General features: G+C 40.5%; 1 protein-coding gene across 1 annotated transcript in view; it reads left to right on the forward strand.

Annotated features, from left to right (window-relative positions):
* The window catches only part of LOC103177349 (DExD/H-box helicase 60), a 45,808-nt gene that overhangs the window by 18,561 nt on the left and 3,827 nt on the right, over window positions 1–23,420 (forward strand). The window contains exons 14-33 of the mRNA XM_042337532.1: window positions 994–1,163; window positions 1,803–1,958; window positions 2,865–3,014; window positions 4,328–4,447; window positions 5,098–5,193; window positions 5,782–5,897; window positions 7,755–7,885; window positions 8,214–8,323; window positions 10,483–10,587; window positions 10,700–10,828; window positions 12,068–12,195; window positions 13,763–13,924; window positions 15,453–15,594; window positions 15,872–16,024; window positions 16,469–16,573; window positions 17,278–17,478; window positions 18,532–18,636; window positions 19,600–19,753; window positions 20,351–20,475; window positions 22,162–22,309. Coding sequence (XP_042193466.1) covers window positions 994–1,163; window positions 1,803–1,958; window positions 2,865–3,014; window positions 4,328–4,447; window positions 5,098–5,193; window positions 5,782–5,897; window positions 7,755–7,885; window positions 8,214–8,323; window positions 10,483–10,587; window positions 10,700–10,828; window positions 12,068–12,195; window positions 13,763–13,924; window positions 15,453–15,594; window positions 15,872–16,024; window positions 16,469–16,573; window positions 17,278–17,478; window positions 18,532–18,636; window positions 19,600–19,753; window positions 20,351–20,475; window positions 22,162–22,309 — 2,706 coding nt within the window. The remainder of the gene's footprint in view (window positions 1–993; window positions 1,164–1,802; window positions 1,959–2,864; window positions 3,015–4,327; window positions 4,448–5,097; window positions 5,194–5,781; window positions 5,898–7,754; window positions 7,886–8,213; window positions 8,324–10,482; window positions 10,588–10,699; window positions 10,829–12,067; window positions 12,196–13,762; window positions 13,925–15,452; window positions 15,595–15,871; window positions 16,025–16,468; window positions 16,574–17,277; window positions 17,479–18,531; window positions 18,637–19,599; window positions 19,754–20,350; window positions 20,476–22,161; window positions 22,310–23,420) is intronic.

Raw genomic sequence — 23,420 nt, forward strand, 5'->3', positions numbered from 1 at the left:
TTTGAGACGTCTAGAAGATGTGAAAAGCGCTATATCAAATGCAAGGATTATTATTATTATCAAATCCAAGCCTGCCTCTGATCTTGCCAAACATTGCTGGTTGATTTTTTTTCTTAGGATTTAAGGGCAGTTGTTCAAACCCAATTGCTACTTTGTGGTTGTGATCACCTAATTCAGTCCAGACCAGGAGTTAAAACTTGCAACCTTCTGGACTGTCATTGCTGCACCTTGCCCACTGCCGTTGCCCACTCAGCAAATCTGACTCAGCCAGTCATGATCGCTCGATGGAGATTAATATCTCATTTGTTTGTAGATCTCACTTCCTGTGTTTGGTGGTGGGGGAGGGTTGCAGGAAAAGAGAGTTTGAACCAATAAAAGGATAGTAAGTTCTTTCCCTCTCCCCGCAAAGTGTTTATTTCCATTCTATTGGGGTCCGTTCTACAAGTGCAATGCTCCCTCCATCCCCCATGTACAAAGCCTGCCTCAAGACTTGCCTCTTTGACCGCGCTTTCCCTTCCCCATTCTCTTCAGCTTCCCCCCAATTCAGGTGCCCATTGCAAAGCACTTTAAGAAGTCCCCCTGAGCTGAAAGACACTAAATAAATGTAAATTGTCTGTGGAGACGAGCAGCAAAATATTTTGTGAGGATTCAGTTACCTGATTTGTTTTACGTGATTTCAAATCCCTTCTTCCTTGCAACCTTCTGGACTGTCAGTGCTGCACCTTGCCCACTGAAATCTCTTCTTCCTATCCCCCATCCCATTACAAATGTAAATCCCAAACAAACAGTGAAATTGATGTAAAAGCTTCTTAAACCAAACCTCGTATACATCCTCACGATCTGGCTGATTCAGGATCATAAGCAAACCAGCAGCAGAGAATGGATTCTGCGTCCATATGGAAGAGTGGGACACTTAAGTTAAATGAAGCGTTTGACAGATACGAACCAAACACTGAAAATGAAAGGCGCCCATTTTTGTCATCCCATTTGCAGAAACTGCAAAGAGAAATAATAAGATGGCGGTTGAGGTGTTGAAACGGATTCAGAATATTATGGACAAATACGAGAAAATGCTGGAGAAAAATCAACTGAAGCAGATTTCTGCCTACCTCAAAGAACTTGGACTTAACAACTTAGCGCAGACCATCCCAGACTTTGATCAGGTAAAACATTCTTTTCATTGATTCTGTTGAGATGGTTTTACTCTCTTGTTTTATTTCTGTTTTAGCAACTGGTGTCTGTCTGTTGCATCCTTTACTAGTGGGGGCAGGGTCTCCAGTCTGTAGAACTACTGCCAGTGGCACTGCAATCATTGGAGAGGTATTCCCTGAGCTGATCCATTCCCTTTCAGGGATTCCATTGGTAAATCACAAAAAGGTGATTTATACAGGTTGCTTTCAGTGAGTGTTGGCAGGTTTGTCCACTGTGGAGAGTATCCTGGGTCAACCTGGTTCCAGACATTCATGGTCAGTTTCCAACGGGCTGCTGCGGTTATCGGATCTACTTGGTGTTAGAGCCCTTGTTTAGGGATGTTCTTCAAATGTGACACAAATTTCAGTCCAGTTTGTTTTAATGAAGGTAAATGCCACTGTTGATATACTCTCTGTGCTTCGCCCACAAAATGTACAGTCAATTCACTTTACAGTATATTCTGTCAAGTGCTTTGAGACGTCTCGAAGAGCTGGTAAGGAGCTATATTAAATGCAAGGATTATTATTAACCATTCTCCTCAAAACAATTTCACTCCATTTTTCTGTTCAGTAAAGTTCAGTAAATAATTGTCTTTTTGTTTTGAAAAATAGAAACCTTTGAAGTCAAAGGCTACAAAAAAGAACAGCTGTGAAGTTGGTGTTGAATCTGCCCGTTTCCAGCTCACTTACATGGGTCCTTATTTAATCAGAGAAGAAAGAAGTGATCCAGATCCTCGAATCACTCATTTTATACCAGATACATGGCAGGTAAGATTGTGGAATAGAAACATTCTGATATTATTTTCTAACTATATGAATTTTGTAAAAGGTGTAAAAATAATAAATAAATAAATAAATATAAATAAATAAAAACTTTTCAGTACAAGATTAGATTTGTAAGTCAACTTATAATTTTCTGTTATCGTCAAATCTTGTGCGTTTAGGCTTTAGGCATTAGATTGGAAGAACATTAACTTTCAGTATTAAGTGCATAGTTTTTGGTCTTCGCTTGGTGATACATTTACAAACCTTTCACACTTCTAAGAGAATAGAGGGTTATGTAAAAGGAGATGAGGAGTGATCTGTAGCTCAGTGGTTAGAGCACTCGCTTTGCAAGCGAGAGACCTGAGTTCAATTCCAGGCAGAGGGCGAAACCTTGGGCAAGTTTCCTTACTCCACACAGAGCCTAATAATAATCCCTTCAAAACAAAAAACAATAATAAATTGGTCATTTTCAATCCACGACTGTTTGTGAGACATTGCTGTGCGCAATTGGCTGCCGCGTTCGCCCACAAATATACAGTCAATTCACTTTACAGTATATTCTGTGAAGCGCTTTGGGACATCTAGAAGACGTGAAAAGCTCAAATGCAAGGATTATTATTATTATTATCAAGGCTTGTGTAGGGAATAATACTGCATGGACTAGTTAGGCCGAATGCCACATTTCCATGCTGTAATGTTTTGTGTAGAGGTGGACCCTGCTAAAGATAGATAAATCGTTTGGGAAATGAACAGTGGTGTAATCTCACTGATGAAGGTCAATAAATTTACCCACCAGGGAAAATAATTCCCCCCGCCCCTCCATCTAATTTTAGAACTATTCTTTGGATATGCATTTTTGTGTCATCTCTTCAATACCACGAGTGATTACATTTTGCTCTCTGATTTCAGAGAGAATTGCTGGATGCGGTTGACAATAATGAATCTGCAGTGATAGTTGCTCCAACCTCCTCTGGAAAGACCTATGCCTCCTATTACTGTATGGAGAAAGTTCTTAAAGACAGTGATGATGGAGTATTGGTGTATGTTGCACCTACAAAGGTACTGTTTGTTTATGTGACCTCTTGGTGTGTCACTGTTCTATTTATAGGTATCAACCTATTGAGAGAATGATATTAAGAGAGTTTCTTCTGATATAAGGAATGTTTTAGTTGTTGCATAACCTTGAAAGTCAATAATGTGAATGTAGTTCCCTCAGTTTGGTTTAGGGTTTGAAATACCATTTGGTCCAGACTTATACAATTTTGTTAGCGTTTCAGAGCAAAATTTAATATGTTCTTAATTCTGAAAACTTTTTTTTACAGTTCTTAAAATAAACAATATTAAGATTGCAGTAAAGAAATTTCCATATTCTGCAGACTCAAATGCTAAGAGCAATTTAATGCAAGTCCAGACCCAGGGAGAGGAATTTTATTCCTCTGAATTTTAACACTGACAATTAGATCTCGATGCTGCAAGAAATACAAAAGTTAAACTATTTGAACCTGGAGTAGCTCCATCTACCTTCCCAGCAAAATGTAATTATTGTGGAACAATATATTTTAGCCAGTGATACAAACTCACGTTTACCACAGATTCAATGAGCTCTGGACTATCCCAGCTTTCCATGCAGGGAAACACTCACAGAAAGCTCTTGAGCAGCACATGATACCATAGATGACTAATCCTTATTAGCAACTATAAGTGACATGTTATAAAATGATCCTGACCCTTATACCTCCAGTTGATTGAACGTAATTTTCACTGCAGTTCAAACTTACAGATTTGTTTAAGGGATTTTAATTGAAATTCTAACCTTGATGAATGACCCATAAGTTTTGTGTCATGGTATTGTTTCGTACATGAGCCATAAAAGAACAAAGGAGTCTCAACTGGTGGGTGGATAGGGTTGGGGTGGGATATAATTTTACATTACGTAGCTATTCAAGTCATCGTATCCCTGTACCTGATGTTCTTCCCGAAACACTGCTTCTGTGACTGCTTTCTCCTGAAGACCCATCTATTCCACCGCATCTATTGGGAAGTAAAGTTCATCGCTTCTGTGTCCACTGTTGCCTGGTTATATACATTTTACTTTTTTTAAAGTGAATGTTGCTGTATAATGCTTTTAAAAAAGCTGGTGAACATCTGCAGTAGACTACCAGGTAATCAGCAAGAACAATTACTGTCACGAATCCAAAGACTTGCGTGTGTTCAGCCAGTTTACAAATCTTAAGAAGTTGTTCTGTCAAAAAGCGTATCAATACATAATGCTCGTTTCAGTCTTTGATGTGATTTTCACTACGGGTAGAGGTATGCGGATGAGCTCTCCATTTTTATAATGTTAATAAACTAACTTGATTGTTTTTGTCTAGGCTCTTGTGAACCAAGTGATAGCAACAGTCTATAACAGATTTAACAAGGCCTTGCCAGATGGAATGGTTGTGTGTGGTGTCTTCACTCGAGACTATCGCCAGGATGCTTTAAACTCTCAGGTATTCCATTTAGTTTATAATTAAAAAATGACCAGTCTGTATAAATGATTACTTTGTACAGAATTTATCTTTTCATTTGATCATCCCAGTGTTCAGTACATTTGTAAATGCATCATCATGGTTAAAAGTAGCTAAATCAAACTTGAATTGCGCAAAGGCATAAAAACATTCCATTTGTCTGGAATCAAGTGTACACTCCCCGGAGATACATATCCTTTTCGTCTAATGCTGTAAAGTGCTAGTTACAGGGCAGGAAGAATTCCATTTCCTCGGGCCGAGTCAGCTCCTCCAAACCCTGCTGACAAGCTAATACGTTACATATCAATGGAGCTTGGAATACTGAGCACCTGCCTAGGTCAGGAACAGGAAATTCAGAATTTAGTCTGACATAGGGGTCTTTTGCAGGGGATGATTCTCAGATTATTTATTATTTATTCACTGAATAACCTTATAAAGGGATTTTCCTTTTATAATAGTTCACACTACCAAACTGGGTACATTTACTGATCGAACCATCAGATACCACGGTTGGAAAATTTACTTGAGAGAATTTTCCCCTTGATGAAGAAAAAATCAACCAGTTTTGGTTTTGATGACCCCATCCTCCTACCCCCAGCGCATCATTCCATTGTGCATTTTTTATCTTTCAGATTCTCATCACCGTTCCTCAGTGTTTAGAAATCCTCATGCTCGCTCCTCAGCGGCAAGCTTGGGTGAAGAAGATTAGATATGTGATCTTTGATGAGGTAAGAAACTGACCTGGAACTAAATGAAGATTGATATGTTACTAATGCAAAAAATCACATAGTCTGAAACTAAGATGTATAGCTGACCCATTATCTGTGCTTTTTCCGTATCCACAATTGGGATAGTCCAATTAGTGTGAATACCAGGCTCTCCAAAGTATTAGATAAACTTTAGAAATTAAAAGTCATTCTTGTTCATGGATATCCTGTGTGTGTTGTCTAAATACTAAAGGAGTGTTCCGGAATATGATTTTATCCTCAAACTTTGTCTGGAAATGCACCCATGTGTCCACTTCTTTTCAAAAAAACCTTGCTGAAAATGGAGGGATGGGGGTATATTATATAACCATGAAATGCTGGTTTTCTGAACTGAGTTCAGTACTCCAGGCAAATCTCATTTCTCCTCATCATGCTTTAATTTACAGCATCCTGAGCTACCTTGGTTTTTGTTTTTCCCTTTTGAAATTCAGCCTAGTAGGTTGCAGCTGAAATAACAGAAAATCAATTCACTTTGAAAGTTCTTATGCTTGGTTACTTCTGTGTGAAGTTGAAATGTCAAATTGAGTGTGTCTTTCATGTGTTCTTTAGGTCCACTGCCTTGGTGGAGAGATTGGTGCAGAAGTCTGGGAACATCTTCTCGTAATGATTCGTTGCCCATTTTTGGCTCTCTCAGCCACCATTGGCAACCCAGAGGATCTCGCCCAGTAATATACTGCTGTTTTTCCTCTTCTTGATATTATTTGTAATAAGCACATTGTGCTGGTTTAACAAATTAACGTGTGCTTTATTCCTCATAATCCTTGCATTTGTTTTTCCGCCTTTCACGTTCGGTGGAATTCTCAAAGCACTTTGTAGGATTTACTGTAAAGTGTAGTGACTCTAATTTATAGCTGAATGCGGCAGCCAATTTGTGCACATTAGTGTCCCCAAACAGCCATGAAGTGAGTGACCAATTTTATCTGGGGGGATTGTTGGCCAGAACCCAATGAGAAACATCCTGATTAGCCACATGAGGGATTATTCTCACTGGTGCCTCTACAACAACAACAACAACAACAAGATTCCATTTATTGAGCGCCTTTCACGTCGGGAGGACGTCCCAAGGCGCTGTACAGTTGGGTCAGGACCCGAGCAAGGAGGAAATGGTCAGGGTGAGGGGAGGGAAGGGAGGGAACGAGGAGGGGGTAGAGAGTCGAGAGGGGAGCTGAAGGTAAGGTCAAAGAGAAAGGTCTTGAGACTGGCCTTGAAGGAGGAAAGGGATGAGGTAAGGCGAAGGCACTGGGGGATAGAGTTCCAAAGCCTAGGGGTTGAGAGGCTGAAGACCCGGCCACCGATGGTAGGGCGGTTGGGGCGGGGGATGTGGAGCAGACCGGAGCCAGAGGAACGGAGGATACGGGCAGGTAGGTAGGGGGATAGTAGGTCGGAGAGGTAGGAGGGAGCAAGGCCGTGAATGGCCGAGGATGAGTCATCTAAGTCATCTTTTGTTCCCGTGTTTTAAATGCTCATCCAGTGGCAGGTTGTGGAGATTAGTTTTGAATCACCCAACTCCCTTTCCAATTAGGTGGTGAATGGGGAATGCTGCGGCTCTCCTATCACGTCCCTCCTATCATGTCACCTTTGCTCTTCTGATCGATGGAAAGATAAACAGGAAGGGAGGGGGTGAAGTTCTCCCATCTCAGTTGAGAAAAATTAGGTGCATTGACCAAAGGGCTGTTTCTGGGACACTGCTGCGCACAATTGGCTGCCACGTTTCGCCCACAGAATAGAGTCAATTCACTTTATAATATATTCTGTGAAGCGCTTTGAGACATCTTGAAAACATGATAAGGCACGATATCAAATGCAAGGATTATTAATTAAAAATATATATTTGCGTTGAAAGATGGTCATGGTTAGGAGCAGCTGAGTGGAGAGTAGCTGGTAAGAACCTTGTCCTTTCAAGTGCATAATATTGCCAGTCAGGATGTCCTTTTTTTTTCTTCCTTTTCTGAAGCCTATTATGTATATTATATGTAATAAACTAACACAAACATGCAATCTGATTACACTGAACTGTTGGCAGTACTTTATATTAATTGGTGTCAAGTGAAGTGGTGTTTTGTAGCATTTGTGGCAATCATTTTGCATTTGCAATGTCCCATAATCGGCCTTGCAGTGAATGATCAATTTAATCTGGAGGATTGTTGATGAGAACACCGAAAGAAACACTTTTCAAATGATGGAATAGGATCTTTAATGTCCACCTGTATTGATCAAGGATCTTTGTTAGACATCTCATCAAAAAGATGGCACATCTGACAATGCAGATCTCCCCCCATCCCCCCAATATTATGCTGCAGCATCAGCTTAGATTGAACTTCAGTCCTGATCTGAGGCTTGAATCCCAAATCCTCTTCCTCAGAGTTAAGCATGCTACCAACACAGCAAAGTTAAGTTTCATTTAAAGATACTGGTGGTGTAATTGTGAAGAAATAGCAATGTGTGGTGGGGGTGGGGAAAGCTTGTGTTGCTCCAATATTTCTATGCTGAAAAGTAATCAAATACTTTTTTCCCCCCAATAGGTGGCTTCAGTCAGTGAAGCATTACTGGGAGAAAGCTGAGAAGGCTTTGCAAAACCCTGTGAAGTTTGTTGGCAGCAAAAGGAAACAGATGAAAATGCCCAAAGACCAGAGGTCCTACAAAGTCAGACTAGGTATGGTATCATTTACAGAGTGGCTAAACACCCATTGATTGCTATAATACCATTTTATCATATAATGTATAGCAGTAATCTCTGGAATCCTGTCTCTGGTAAAAGCAAACCCCTGTATGTTTTATTCCAACCTGTGATTCTGATTTTGCTTGAAGGGCATGGAGATGGGGCAGACTAGGTTTGAAACTACAGCTTGCTCCGAGAGCCAGTGCGTATTTGATGGGCTGAATGGCCGCCTTGTGTGCTGTAACCTTCTTATCCTATCTATTACTAATCACTGTCATTGCCAGGCTACTGCAGTACATCAAACTTTCATTTTTTTTTCTAGTGACCTACGGAGAACGATACAATGACCTGGAAAAGTATGTCTGTGATTTTCAGACTGATGGGGTTGACTTTGCTTCATATCACCCATGTGCTGCTTTAACTCTACAGCATGTAAGTGTTGCTTGTGTTTCAAGGAGAATTCTGCAAACAAAACCTTGGCTAGGAATTTCTTGCATTTATGACTAGGTTGTAAATGCATCGATAATGTATTATTATAAGTGAAGCTGACATTCTTGGCGATGGCTGTGCCACACACTATGCTAGCTAAACGAGGATGAATCATGCCACTAGCCATTCCTCTGCCAACAGTACAATAGAACTGGAGGAGATGGGTAAAAGTAACCCAATCCATCTTACCCTGCAGCCTTTTTTTTCATTGTTGAGTAAAACGAGAAATTTTCACTCAGTGATGCACCTGAGACGACCTCACGCAGGTGTGATTACTGGCCTTGCATTCTATGAGTGCCACTATACTCTCCTGTTAAATTTCAGTCGATTTACTGATAGAAAGTAATGTTTATAAGAGATTTACTGTATTTTTCCATGTACGATGTGCACTTTTTTCTGGCTTTCCCATAATGCTCAAAATTCCACCTAGTTTTAGTCTTATCTTTAATTTATCTTTAAATTGATTTCTTAAATCGTGCAGAATTATAGAAGGTTCTTAAATTTGTTTTTCTAACGGGAGCTGGTTCTTTTTAAGAACTACGGAAAACAACTTCCAAATTGAATGAATGAATTTGAAAAATGTTTTTGTTAAATGTTAAAGTTAAATCTAGCTTAGTTCTCAGTGTTCCGACCTGAAGTGCCATCAGTGCCATTGTAGACCAATGTTCCAATTGAGCACATTTTTAAGTAACTTGCACCTTTAGGTACCGGAAATTTAATCTTTTTACTTTGAGAGGTACAAGGAGCCCTGCAGCGTTTTCTGGGGAAATAATCCCCCCCAGCATCACCCCCTCCCCTCAAAAAAAAAACATTGCTTACTGTGAGTAGTTGGCTTCCGTGTTTCGCCCAAAATTGTAGTCATTTCCACTTTACAATGTGTTCTGTGAAGTGGTTTGAGACTATTCAATGACTTGATACCGCGCTATATCAAATGAGATCATTATTTGCAGATACCGCAGCGGTCAACATTGAAGCAATGGCACAAATAGTATTTTAATTTTCCTTAATTTGTGGGAAAGATTGTGAACAGACGACCAACACAATACAAATTACATTTGAATGGCGCCTTTCACTTCGGGAGGACGTCCCAATGCTAAACTACATGGCAGGCTTGTCATGACAGACTGATAACTCTGCTCGCTCCCCCCTGAGCAGAAACCAATCTGATAGAGCAATTTAGGTTTCTGCTTTACCTCTAGAGTTTTGTTGCTGTTGTTACCAGATGATGAAGGTTTATGTCAGGATGTGGTTGTAGCTTTCTCCAGAGGCAGGCTCACCACCTTGTCTGACTTGCAGCACTGTTTCCAAAATCAGACTGCAGCCTGCCTGAGGTAATGTTGTAAGACAAACAGGGCTTAAGCTAAAGAGCTCCTCAAACTGATGTTTGCTTGCATTCACTTAAAGAATTGCATATTTAACATGCACAGGTCAGCAACAATGAACAGAAACCTATATTTTTTTTAAAATTGATTAATTTGATGACCATTGGTGTGGCCACAGTCTTAATTGTACAAACCTCAACTATGATGATTTTGCTGTCTGAATGCTGAAAAACCACAAGGGCAGACCATTTATATCCGCTTCTGGTGAAGACAAACTGAAGTAATCTCAATTCCTGTACTTCACCTTTAAACGTTCACCCACACAATACCACGTCAAAGATCCCACAGTAGATGCGCTTTCCTATAAATAGTCACAACACTTTACAGTATATCCTGTGAAGCTATAGAAATGTCCGCCCAATGTGAAAGATGCGATATCAAATGCAGCTGTTATCACAATGCTGTTATTATAAATGTAACTACAATAAACTCCTGATGTATCATTGCTCGCTCCAAGGGAAAAGTGCTCAGTGACTATATCTGGGATGTCCACGTAGACATGGGCCACTAGGGGGTGTGGTGGCTAGGACGACCAACACACACTGCCTACACAGAGCAAGCAGCTATCAGTGTGATAGAGCATCTCCGGCTCCCACAACTCATTTACATTCAGTATAAATGCAGCATAAGCTTATGCTTTGACAAATGTGTCTATAAAATGAAGCCAAGGTCTTATTATCAGGAGTTCCCTGTATTGACTTTGTTTTATCTGTTTTCTAGATTGAGAAGTACGGGTTTCCATCAGACCTCGCACTCTCTCCACCGGAATCCCTCCGATTGTATGACACCATGGTTCAAATATGGCCAGCATGGCCTCGGGCACAGGTACTATTACAATAATTATTCACATGTATTCAATAAATATTCAAATCATTACAGGTGTCTGGAAATCTCATAGATAAGCCTTCATGCTGATTCCCTTTTCTTTTACAAACAGGAATTCTGTCCCGAAAGGTACAAGCTTTTCAAGGATAAAATCGTGATTAAAAAGGGTGACGTGAGGAAATATGAGGCTGAACTCAAAAGGGAATTTCTGAACTGGATCAAAAACGGCCAGAAGGAGCAGGTAGGTCCTTAAACTGCACCGATGGCTTTCTGTTTAAAATCAGGTTCTAGTGGGGGAGGGAGCAATGCTATTCGATTGCTGCTTGCCTACAACTAATTATTACATAGTCTTTGAGCCACTGGGGCCTAAAGATTAAACTAGGAAAGAACTGATTTGAAAGTTGTTTAGCATGAATGCATTCATTGTCTAAGGAGGATGATGCTCCTATAGTCAGTAATTGTTCTTTGTGCCTGTCCCTGCTTTTGATACTCTGCTGTTTGGTTGAAATGTACCCGAGGAAAATCGGATGCATCCGCTCACCAAGGTTGGTAAATTGACTGATAAACCGAGACTGACTCTTAAGTCTTCGTAAAAATGGTTGCAGATGAGCAGAGGTCAAATAGCATTGCCTCTTTTCTCACTGATTTTAGTGTTGAATGGTGTAGGTGAAACGTATATAGCCCTTCTTGTCTGAAAGCACTATGGTTCTGTGGGTACAGGACAGCCTCCATTACCGCTCCTTCAATTTTGAGCTCCTAATTTAGGCTGACCCTCCAGTGCAATCTGCATTTTTGGAAGTCATTTGGATGAAGCACATTAAGCCGATGTTCCTTGTGCTCTTACATCTGAATGTTAAAGATCCCATGGCACTTTTCAAACCATAAGGGAGTTTCTCCTGGTGTTCCAGTCAATAGTCCTCTACTGAACATTCACTTCCTGGCTGTTTGTGGGACATTGCTGTGTGCAAATTGGCTGGCATGTTCACCTTCAAATACACACTTTACAGGAACATTGTAATGCTCTTTGAGACTTTCTTTTTGTTGTAGGCATTTTTATAGCAAATGCAAGGATTATTTTCTTAATTGAGAAGAAGCCCCTTACTTTGGATGCACATTTGTCAGGTGCTCAGGAAAAAAAAGCATCATGTCAATTTATCCTTTCAATGTCTGCTCCTTTTGCAATTGAAGTCAGATTTGAACAAATTAAACTTTCAAAATTCAGATAATTTCAGAAGCTTGCGTTTGGATTTGCTGTTCATCTTCATGTATGACAGAGTTGGGGTATACAATATATAACAATATAGGTATACAAAGCATTATAACTGGCTATATTTGAATATGAAGTTTCATTATTAAAATAACATGACTTTTACCAGGTAGAAACGTAATGATCTGAATGGTGTGTGATGAGGGGCTTTTTAATGCAGTGTACAGTACATGAATAATTTCACAAATATTCTTTTATAATCACAACTTTAAGGTTGCAGAGGTGTTAAACAAGCTGAAGCCGAAAAAGAATAGAATTTCAGACAAAAACATGGTGACTCATTTTCCACTGATGGTGGATTCCTTAAGGAAAATGGATAGATTGCCAGCTTTGTTCTTCTCGTAAGTGTCTCTTTTTAATATAAATTCAATTCTTTTCAGGTTTTTAATAAAAATTTGCATCATGGAATGAAAAAGGGTGGCCATCAAGCCAATTCCCCTCCACAATCCACGTGGAACCTCCCTACCTTTCTGACCTGCTTACTCCCCACTCCACCACCCTCCACCTCCGCACATCTGTCTCCAGACTCCTGCCTGTCCCTCGTCCCCTTCACTCCACCATCGGTGATCATGTTTTCAGCCACCATGCCCCAAACTTTAGAACTCTCTTCCTCAATCCCTCCACGTTGCCCTCACCGTCCCCATTTTCAGATCACGACTGAAAACCTTCCTCTTCAACCGTGCTTATAGTCACCATTCCAGCTCCTCGTCAGGCTGTGGTATTGTTAAGTACTCCAAAATGCTACCCCGCATAAAGGGTGCTAAATAAAAGTTGTTGTTGCAAACTGCAGTGGAGCTTTGTTGTGACGTAGCGGTCAGGATCCATATATCTCAATCAGCGCTATACCAAGTTTCACTGTGTGCGCGCGTGTGTGTGTGGCTGCAGGTCCTTTTCACACTTAAACAAGCCGACCTGGGTCATTGGAACCTTGCTTCCTGTGCACTATGTATGCAAAAAGCAGGGAATATCAACGGCAGACATACCCAGAAGTTGGCAATGTTTAGCAGATGAGAAGCTAAATTTGCCAGCGTTGGATCATTGCTACTCAGTGACTTGTGCACAAGCATGCTGCTCTCTGTGTACAATACACCACAAAGTTATCTATATAAAGTGCACAATGATACAGGAGGCTAGTTGGTGTTTGTTGCTGGCACTGAGTGGATGTTATAGTGGAGGTCTTCTGAGGTTGTTTGTAAGCACGTGTTTGCTGCTGGTACTGAGTTCTGAAACTGCTGAAGTATCTGCCATCGACATCTAGCAAGTTTATCACAATGTCACCAGAACAAAAGTGCACTTGTTAATTTTCATAAAAATGGAAATATGAGTTTTTCGAAATATGTCCCCTGTAAAATAAAAGGTTAGTGTGGAAATAATTAAATGATTATTTAATCATTGAAGATTTGTGAAGGGAGAGGGGACGAGGAACAACAACAAACTGCATTTATATCGCGCTTTTCCCGTTGGGAGGATGTCCCAAGGCGCTGGACAGTGAAGGGTTTGCACTTGAGCTGGGGGTTAGAATCAAGAGGGGTGGGGGGGTGGGGTGGGGAGTTGGGAGGATGGCCGAAGGCACGGTCAAAGAGGAAGGTCTTGAGATTGGGCTTGAACTAGGGAAGGGGCGAGGCGAAGCGACTCTGGAATGGAGTTCCAGAGGGTAGGGGCAGACAGAAGATCTCCCCCGCTTTTTTGTTAAGGTCGCGTACATATTACCAGTATATTGGTCTGCTGTTTTTATGGAATTTGCTCCCGTACCGCCCCAGCTGCTCCCACTGCTCAGTGAGCACTCACCTGCTTCATGTCACTGCCCCACTATTGGTGGTTGAGCTTTCAGCCATTCTACTGACGTGCTCCTGATGTGAAAGGTGCTGTATGATTGCAAAATTGTTGAGTTCAGTTATCTTCTTGTAGATTTAGCATTTCCACGGTCGAGCGCTTGGCGAAAGCGGTGTTCGTCCATGCGACTGAGAAGGAGAGGTTGAAGCGGAAACCAGATGATGAGAAAAAGAGAAATGAACTTGAGAACAAGCTTCGAAAACTAGCAAAGCGAGTCGGCAAAAAGCAGCCTTCTTCGTAAGTATTCTCAGCAACTCTATATTTTCCTCTTCAGATTAGATCTGGTGAAATTATATTGTGCTTTTCAATTTCAGATAAAGTTTTTTTTAAGATGTATTCTTGTACCAAAATATCAGTAGGTTTATTCTTATATAAATTACATAGTATTGTTGCTCACCAGTAAACTCTTCTTGATTTCTATGGCAGTTGAGTAGATTTGAATCTTGATTGTTTCCTCCTTCCCATCCTCTTTCTCTATGCTCTACAATCCCTGCTGGCATTTACTGACTTTTTTTTACTGTCAGTAAATGCTGCTACTGGCTTTGTAATTATTTGAATCCCGCGAGCAGAAGATAGCGAATAAGCTATTTTCTGCTCCTGGACCCCAGAATGTGCGTTTGGGTACTGCTGGAGTCTAACCAGCTAAAATCTCATAGCACTGTGGCAAGCTTTGCTGCAGCTGTTCCAGCTCGGACCACCCTACACATTAGGGTTTTGGCTTGCAGGGCTAACAGGAGCAGAGTGGGATGACTCCCTGCCCCCAGCGACTGGTGTGCCCTTCCAAATCCTGCCGTTAAGACAAGCTGTCTGTGCTGTCATCAGCAGTGCCCAGGAATACTGCGTACCCGCCTGGCTTAGGAACCAGAATACCAAGACCACCAGAGGGCTGGTTCGATTCTGATATTTTATTGTCTATATATGTTACCTTAGAGCCAGTTCAGCTCCAAGGAGACCCCGCTTACCTCCCCTCCCCCAAGGAGGGTAGTCATTGGTTAGTCGTTTGACGTCCGACAAGTGCGGTTGTGAGCCCTGACTAGGTGGATGGTAGGTACTAGGAACTCCCTGCGAGCTTCCTGGTGGGCAAAATAGCTCAGCATGAAATGTGTGAGAGCATTGCCACCATCTCGTGGAGTCCTGTAGCTCAGTGGTTAGAGTAGTCACCTTGTAAGCGAGAGACCTTGGTTTTATTCCCAGCAGGGCGAAATGTTGGGCAAGTTTCCTTACTCCCATGCCTCTTTACCTAGCAGTAAGTTGGAACCCGGTTGTTAGTCAATTGGCGGATTGCTTTTCCGGGAATAGTAATCCTTTAAAAAAACAATAATAATTTGGTCACTCAATCAAGACTGTTTGTGGGAAACTGCTGTGAGCAATTGGCTGCTGCGTTTCGCCCACAAATACAGTCAATTCACTTTACATTATATTCTGTGAAGTCCTTTGAGACGTCTAGAAGATGTTAAAAGCACTATATCAAATGCAAGGATTATTATTATCTTTCTATCCGCAGGTCTGGGCACACGTCCCTTCCCATTGAGCGATGCTAGATCTTTAAAAGTTACCGAATAGTGAAGTAATAATTAATGTATCATGAATGTTTACTGAAAATAAGTATTTTCCTTTACATCTAATTGTTATCAGATCAGTTATTATTTGCAGCAGGTATGAGGTGCCTCTTGAGGGAGTTTACAATGTAGTTTGGAATCAATCTTGTTCTATTATGTCCATGAATTTTAACCATTGTATCCTGTACCAATGTTGCTAATTGCAGGGAGCCAAAGGTATCCATCAGCAAGGCTGACAACATGGTACTCAATGAAACTGAGCAAGAGAGACTACAGCATAGACTTGAAGAGATGAATAAAATCCCGGAAGACTGCACTTACGCTGTAGAAACTGCTGCAGATTCCAAGGTATAAAAGCATAAGGAAAATGCTTGTTAGAAAACATCAGCCAGGCTTAACAAACTAGATAATCTTTTGTTTTCACCTTTAATCTTGTTCCTCGCCGTTGTCCTTGTTGGTGTTGGTAGCAATCCCCTGTTTTTTGCCTTGTCTGGAGTTAGGTTGTAAGAGTTTGCTGCATTTTTAAGATCCTTTTCCTGGATCTGCGTTGCTCGATCTCTGTTTAACGGTATATATGATTTCCAAGTGGCACTAACCTAGATTAATTTTCCCCTTCCCTTCTTAGCTTTTGCAGATAATCTTTCGCAGATTGCAGTATGTAACCACTGCTCCTCACATGCGTTCGTATTTGGAGAGAGGAATTGGCTACCACCACAGTTCGCTCAACACCAAAGCAAGACAAGCTGTCGAGATGCTTTTCAGACTTGGATTTGCCAGGGTTAGTGACCTTGTTTACAGATCTGTTTACTTTTATTAACGTAGAAAACATCTGGTGTTGTGACCCAGTTAAAACAAAACACCATTTTGTTTTAATAATTTAAGATTGCACAGATTTGTGGAGGCATATAACTGCAGAAACTAATTCAAGACTGAACTAAGAATTTTGCACAGTTTTTCTGCACCATGTAAAATTTAAGAAAAGATGGCTTTGCAGGCTAAAACCAGGTGGAATTTAGGGCTTGGGTTGGCCATATATAATTTTTTGAAGGTTCAATAGTTTTTAATAAATATATAAACTTTTGTGATATTACTTATCTGAAATATTTGGATCCTGTAGTACAGGGCATTTTACCTTGAAAATCACACACCTTTAATGTTCAAACTAAGGAGAACTCTTACTGAGATTACATGTAACTCATACTGAAATTATTTTCCTCTGCAGGTGGTGACTGCGACTGGATCTCTTGCTTTGGGTATTAATATGCCGTGCAAAACTGTGGTCTTTCTGGATGATTCAGTATTTCTGGATGCCTTGCAGTACAGACAGGTATTAACATTGGGATCAGTATTTACAGTAATGGAGTCTAATATGTGGCCGTTTCGAGTTCATTTCATCAATAAGAAAACCGAGTGGGGAGTCCTCTGGTAACCGGAAATACATTGCACCAATTTTCGAGAGCTCTGCACTGACAGTAGATTGACTTGGAATGGCATTCCCATGAGTCGATGTGATGTATTTCTGATTTTCTTAACAAATTAATTAGAATTTGCCAGATATTGGATCTCATTGTGTGTGTTTGTTTGAAGTTCTCTCTCGGGGATGTGAACATAAAGTGAAAGGCTGCTGAACGAGTCAGTAAGGGAATGGTTTCAGTGCACAACAGCCTATCCAACATGTCCTATTGTTACAGACCATTGCACCAATTGGCTTTGTCTGGATTTAGTTCTTGTTGCCAGTCTGTTTCAGGAGAGATGATGTGTCTTAGTGAAGTCTTGAGCAGAAGTAAAACTGCCCACTGGGAAAAACGGGTACCTGGAGGACAGCTCTTGTGTTTGTGACTAGTGACTTCCTCATCACTGGTTACAGATTGGAATTGGCATAGGTGTGTTTGCCTATCCATATTCAGTTAGAAATAGTGCAGGGAGAAGAGTAAAACTTAAATAGTATCAATGAAATAATGAAAATATTATAAAAATGTACAATTAATGGTACACACATCAGACACTGTATTTCTCTGTTTATCTTTGCAGATGTCTGGACGAGCTGGCAGAAGAGGTTTGGATGTGATTGGTAATGTACTTTTCTACAATATCCCAATGCCCAAAGTACAAAGGCTCCTGAAAGCAAGTGTGCCTACACTGAAGGGACAGTTCCCAATAAACGTTTCTCTTGTACTTCGGCTTATGCTGTTGGTGGCTATGGCTGATGACAAGATGGATGCACAAGCTAAGGTATATAATTTCGCTGAAAAGCCCTGCCATTTCAGTTGCATTTACCAACATGTGGTGTGATAATCCTTGCATTTGATATCAAGCCTTATCACATGGTCAAAACGTCTCAAATTTAGTATAGTGTCTATATTTGTAGGCAAAAGCAGCAGCCAATTTCCAAATGGCGTTGAGCCACAAATAGACAGTGAAATAAGTGATCAATTTTATTTGGGATGCTGGATAGTCCAGGATTTGCACTCAAGCTGGAAGTGGGAGCCAGGGGGGAAAGATGACCCAAGGCTTGGTCAAAGTCTTGAGGCAGACCTTGGAGGTAAGGAAAGAGGGTGAATCTTGGGGACTTGGGATGGAGTTAGATAGAGTGAGGACAGATAGGCTGGCCGAGCCAGCAGTATAAAGCACTTTGAGAGGTCTTCTTCATGTGAAAGACCTTATTTAAATATATAATGTTTTGTAAATTGTATCAGAGAAGGGTTTAGGAGTGGTGGAACCTCTTGTGGAATACAAACTCTGGCACAGATTAGTTGGAGTGGCCTGTTTGTGTGCAGTAACTTGCTATGTAACATCAATTTGGATTTAAAAAACCCTTCCTGTAGGTTGGGTGTCTTGAAGAGCTCAGAAATACTATGGGAATTCCTGAGCAAGGAGGTGGAATTGAAGGGTTTTGACCATAGACATGATTACAAAGAAATGGTTTAAAGTGTTTTAAAAGCATTGAGTGAACAAAACCATTTTAAAGAGTTCGGGGTGGGCATAGTGGCTCACCAGTTTGATCACCAGTTATACAATAATATGACCCCATAAATGTGTGGAGGGGGATATGATATCTCAACTAACTTTTAGTTTCAAAGTATTGGTTCCTTCAGACCCAGAGAAGGATTAGCCACAGTATTTCTGCAGCATTGCACAGAACAGATCCTTCCTTGTTATGCAGATGTTGCCAAGCCTGGCACATCTGTTCAGGATAATGTTCTGTCATTAAGTCTATTATAGTCTTAATGAGTGCAATTTTCCAGACTAAATGGTATCTTAAAAACTTTCCTTTTCTCTACCTAGACATTGTCCTTGCTGCAACATTCTCTGTTGTATTATAATCAGCCAAAGAACCAGGTGGTGTTGAAGCTGTACTTCCTGTTCTGCACACAGTTTCTTGTCCAGGAGGTAAGAGCGAGATGAAGTTGCCTGTCAAAGGAAGGCAGACAAAAATCAAGCAAGTTTCACTCGGCTAAGTGATAAGCAGACTAGAATTTCAGTTCACTTAAAATCAGCCCTGGGTTTATGTATAAAAACAATTATAGAGATATTTGAACAAGCTAACAACATGAGACCACTATAGTTTGTCTGGATGGTGTAAAACCATTACGGTCCTGTTTTCATTAATGATTAAAGTTGAGGATTTCCGTTTTTGACAGTCCTTTACATACAAACAAAATACACTGAAAAGAAAGTTATTCTCTGGCCAGTTTCCCAATCAGACGTTATCTCCATGTGCTGCTGAACGAGCTGCTCAGAGAGACCAAAGCCTAGAGGATTTGGAAGTCCCAAGGTGTCAGGAAGTTGTTTGTGTTGGCCAGGGTGATTATTTTCTTTTTCGATTAAAATAATACAAATAAAGTAGAATGTCTCCCTGCTTTTTGTGTGACAGTCACCGCAGATAAAAGAATTGATGATCTTGATAAACACAAGGAATTCCTGATAACTTATCCCTCCAATGGAAAAGGGCTCAGTGATGAGTTATCCCAAGTAGTGAGTTAGGCATATGCATAAATACCTAAATAAATGTGCTTAGAATAGTGACAGCATGATGACTGACTTAAGTGGTTGTGAGAATTCAGGGTCGAGTTATCAGACATTTACAGTATTATGTTTGCTTTGACTAATGTGGAAACTGTACCTATAATTGATATTTTCACTGCTAAGTGAGTACTGGATGAGGAGTAGGGTTGGGCTTGAATGGTGCTTCTTCCCCAACCAAATGGGGTGTCCAAAAGTATACTGTCCATGCTCACATAATGAGAGTAGTGAGAATAAGTGCTCAAGTGTCCAGCATAAGTGAGTCAATTGAGAAAAGGAGAAAATGGGAGAAAATATTATGTTTGTAATATGTAAGTTTGATTCTTATAGGGTTTCCTGGATCAAGAAGGGACACCACATGGATTTGCAGGACTGGTGACCCACTTACATTATCATGAGCCGGCTAATTTTGTCTTTGTGAGCTTCCTGGTAAAAGGTCTATTTCACAAGATCTGCTCCCAGCCACAGGAATCAGCGGGAAAAGGTAAGGCCTTCTTGTTCACAACATAAAACATGGGATTTCACCCAAAGGATTGATGTTTCATGAAAAAAATACATTCTGAAAACTCACCATTTGGCCCAGGTAGTCTGTGCCGGTTTCAGTTAATAAAGAATAAAATCCCATTTGATGTGAAACTGATGCTGATGAAAATCATGTAGTCCTCAATTATAAGTGATGCAACATTTGGGGGGAATGTTGAAAAGCAGGATTGGATACCCTCACAAACCATTTATTGAATGTAACTTGGATTTAAGTGTACAGCATATCACATCTTAAAAATTGATATTTGAAACAAATCCCAAGGTTACTGGAAATAAGATATTGATCTCATTAGTTGTTCAACTTAGAATATTCCATCAATGTGAAGAAATCCTGTATTTTGCCTTAAGCTCCCATCACTAAGGTTTTAAAAGGAGGAATTTCAAGCCTCACATTCCTTATGGGGTTTGTAATTTAGAAGACTGATGTTGATTTCCACAATCAGTAGGGTTTGCCTGCGCGCTGTATTGAAAGTGAGAATAAAGGGGTTTATTTATTTGCCTGTGAGAATATTCATTATTTTTATAATGTTCTTGGCAGATGCACCCCGCTTTTCTGAAGAAGTGATGGAGACCTTAGTTCTGATATTAGCAAACCTCTTTGGAAGGATATATCTGCCATCATGTTCCACTGAGGAGGGCTGGGCTAAATTTCACCAATCAAAGGTATGCAAGTGAAAAACATTGGCTCCTTCCTCTGCCTGTATTTCTGTAGCAGTACCTGTGGCTGCCTTGACTATATTTGTGTAGATGTATCTCTGCATTTGATTTATATGTGTGTGTGTGTGTATATTTTAGATATAAAAAATATATTTTTGTGTGTTTTTTTGTATATATAACAAGCAACTCCCGTTAAAACGCTATTAGCTGGATCTAACGTCTCAGCGTTTATGTTCGAAGCAGTGCTACAATGAAGTATCTTTGTTCACAAAAAGCTGACTTAATTCTTTAACTTAAGTGATGTACCCTTGCACGAATATAGCATTAAAACTATACCAAGATTGTACATTTTATAGTTTCCTCCAGCCATTTCACAAATCAAAATGATGCTAGAAATTCCATTTCTGTTCTGAACTTTCTTTGAATTTGATTGTACTGTTAGATATCAAAAAGGTCACCCAGCATTCCGTTTAGGTAAAATCTGTTAAGCCAAGTTTATATCAAACAAAAATATCATTGAAGCGCGCTTATTTTAGCAGTCAACCGTCAACGCCGCTAGACTGAGTGCTGCGAGTCCGGAACAGGGTTCTTTCTTAGTTGCTTCAGTTATTCAGGCTTTCGTTCTTCCATCACCGTCTGTTGGCGCCGTTCCGGACTGCTTTCCACTTCTCTTTTTTGGCTACTTATAGTCAGTCGCCTGTCTTGCCATTACATCCCGTATTTACATATCCAATCACTTGTATTTTACCTCGCCTTATTCGGTGGTTTGTCGACCAACCACCTCGTCCTTCCTAGGGCCCCTCTACCCACTTCTGATACAGTCATGTACTCGGGTTAATCAATCATTTGGCTTAGTGCCAGCCTGACTGAGTCTCCACAAGGTCTTCCCTTTTTCCTGTCTAAGATAGGAGATTGATCAGTTTAGGGCTGTATCTGGTGCTTGTTATTTTGTTGTGTGGGATCATTAGTACATTCCTTTTAAGTGACTGGTTATTTTTTATCAGTATCCCGGGATGGTACCAAGGTCCTCTAGTTTAAGCAACTTGCTCATTAGTTGCTAGTGTTGAGGGTTGCCTTCTGTCGCTTGGCAGCTCCTGTCAGAATCTAGTGACTTATTGCTAAGTCGAGATCCTGCGTTGACCGGTACCTTGGACCGTTACTTCTGTGGGCTTGTTGTCATTTACTGATAAGAGGTGACACCCTGCCCTTTTCCAAAGTTGTCCTGTTATTCTTTCAAAAACAGAGAAAACCAGATTTGTCCTATTCCATGACTGTCAGTACTTTCTCCATTCTACATTTGTTTAATGTTCATTATTATTAGACTACAACTTCTATAATCTAACAGTACAGTATTTCCATTCAGCAGGTTTTACATGAAAGAAAGCCTGTGTCTTTAAATAGCTGTGAAGATATTTACACCACTAGATTTCCCTTGGCCTTCCTACAATGGAATTAATAAAGTGCTGGGTGCAAACCGGCACCAACTAAGTGTCGTAGAGAAGCAAAGAATAATCTAATTATACTGTAATTACAAGTGCAAGGAATACTTTGTTGCTGCCTAGGAATCCTCCTTGACCTGGCAGGCTGCAGAAATGAGAAATGAAACCTAGCAGTTTGATTATTTCTGATTTACATGAAACTCAGTTACATAAGAGCTGGCAGGACTTGCTGATGTGCTTTTTATATTTCTAGGTGTTCCTGGATGACCTCCCTCAAGAATTTGCAGATGCAGTTGACGAATACAACCAATCCATCCAGGAGACCTTTGGATGCTTTCTTCTTTCTGCCTCAAAGCAGGCTGACATGCTGGAAGAATGCCAGCTTCCTCTGAGCAGAATAAGTAAGAATTTAACCCGTTCTGTTTGGTCTTCTAGTTTGAAGTCACACATCTGTTGTGTTAAAAGATCTCGAGGTACTAATCAAAGAGAATAGACTTCCTCCCACTGTCTGGTAGTCCAAAGAGTGCTGGATTGGTTGAAGGACAGGCAGATGGTACAGTGGGAGAGCAAGGCGGGTTGATGCACTGGATGGTACAATGGGAGCATGTACTCACTGTAGTAGTAAAAAGTTGAGTTTTTCGGGGCTGCAAATTTCTTCCAGCATTATTTATTTATTACTGCTGTTGTCTGACTGCACGAAGGCACTAAAGATACCTTGCTTGTTGACTAGTAATGAAGAGGGGGGACTTTATTGGCAGAGATCTGGAGGCAGGAGAGAGAGAAAATCACTTTGTTTTGAGCTGCTAAACTGGAACTAGCGGTTCTCCTCTGTGCTGCTGTGGTCCCAGCATTATTTAAGAAATAAACTCAGTTCTTTCAGCTGTACAAGTACATGGAAGAAACAAGACGAATGACCAGATATGACAGAAATACAATCCAATGTAATTTAATGCACTTAATATTATTAACCCAATGCATTGAGCACTAATCTGTTTTTAATCCTAAATAAATCTTATCCCTTATGATCAACCCCTCCCTCCCCCTGATCTAATACATAATGTGGGGTTAATAATACTTTTTACATTGCATTTTCATTTCTGTTGAGATCGAATTATATTCTGCATTCTGCCTCCTTTTATATTCCCCAGGAGGAAAAAATGATTACAGTTCCTGCCCTCAACTCACACCACTGGCTGTGTTATGTTTTTATATATTAGTGAGTGAAAGGTTCCAAATCCAAGGTTGCATGTAATTTTAAGAACACTTTCTGATTTTTCAGAAATATTATGAAGCTTAAATACAATGGTGTGTAATTTCTACCCAGACAGATTTTCCTCATTAATGCTTTGGCATTAGCACATGCTTTGAGAGGAGTATTCCAAGTTTTAAACAATTATTAATGCCTGCATTATTTGTGGTTTGTGGGTTCAAGACACAAGTTAAGACTCTGTACTTGTATAAACCAGGCTGACATTGGGGTGGGGGGGAGGGGAGGTTGCTGCATTATTGTAG

Source organism: Callorhinchus milii, unplaced genomic scaffold (assembly GCF_018977255.1).
Source record: "Callorhinchus milii isolate IMCB2004 unplaced genomic scaffold, IMCB_Cmil_1.0 Scaffold1, whole genome shotgun sequence".
Taxonomy (NCBI): Eukaryota; Metazoa; Chordata; class Chondrichthyes; order Chimaeriformes; family Callorhinchidae; genus Callorhinchus; species Callorhinchus milii.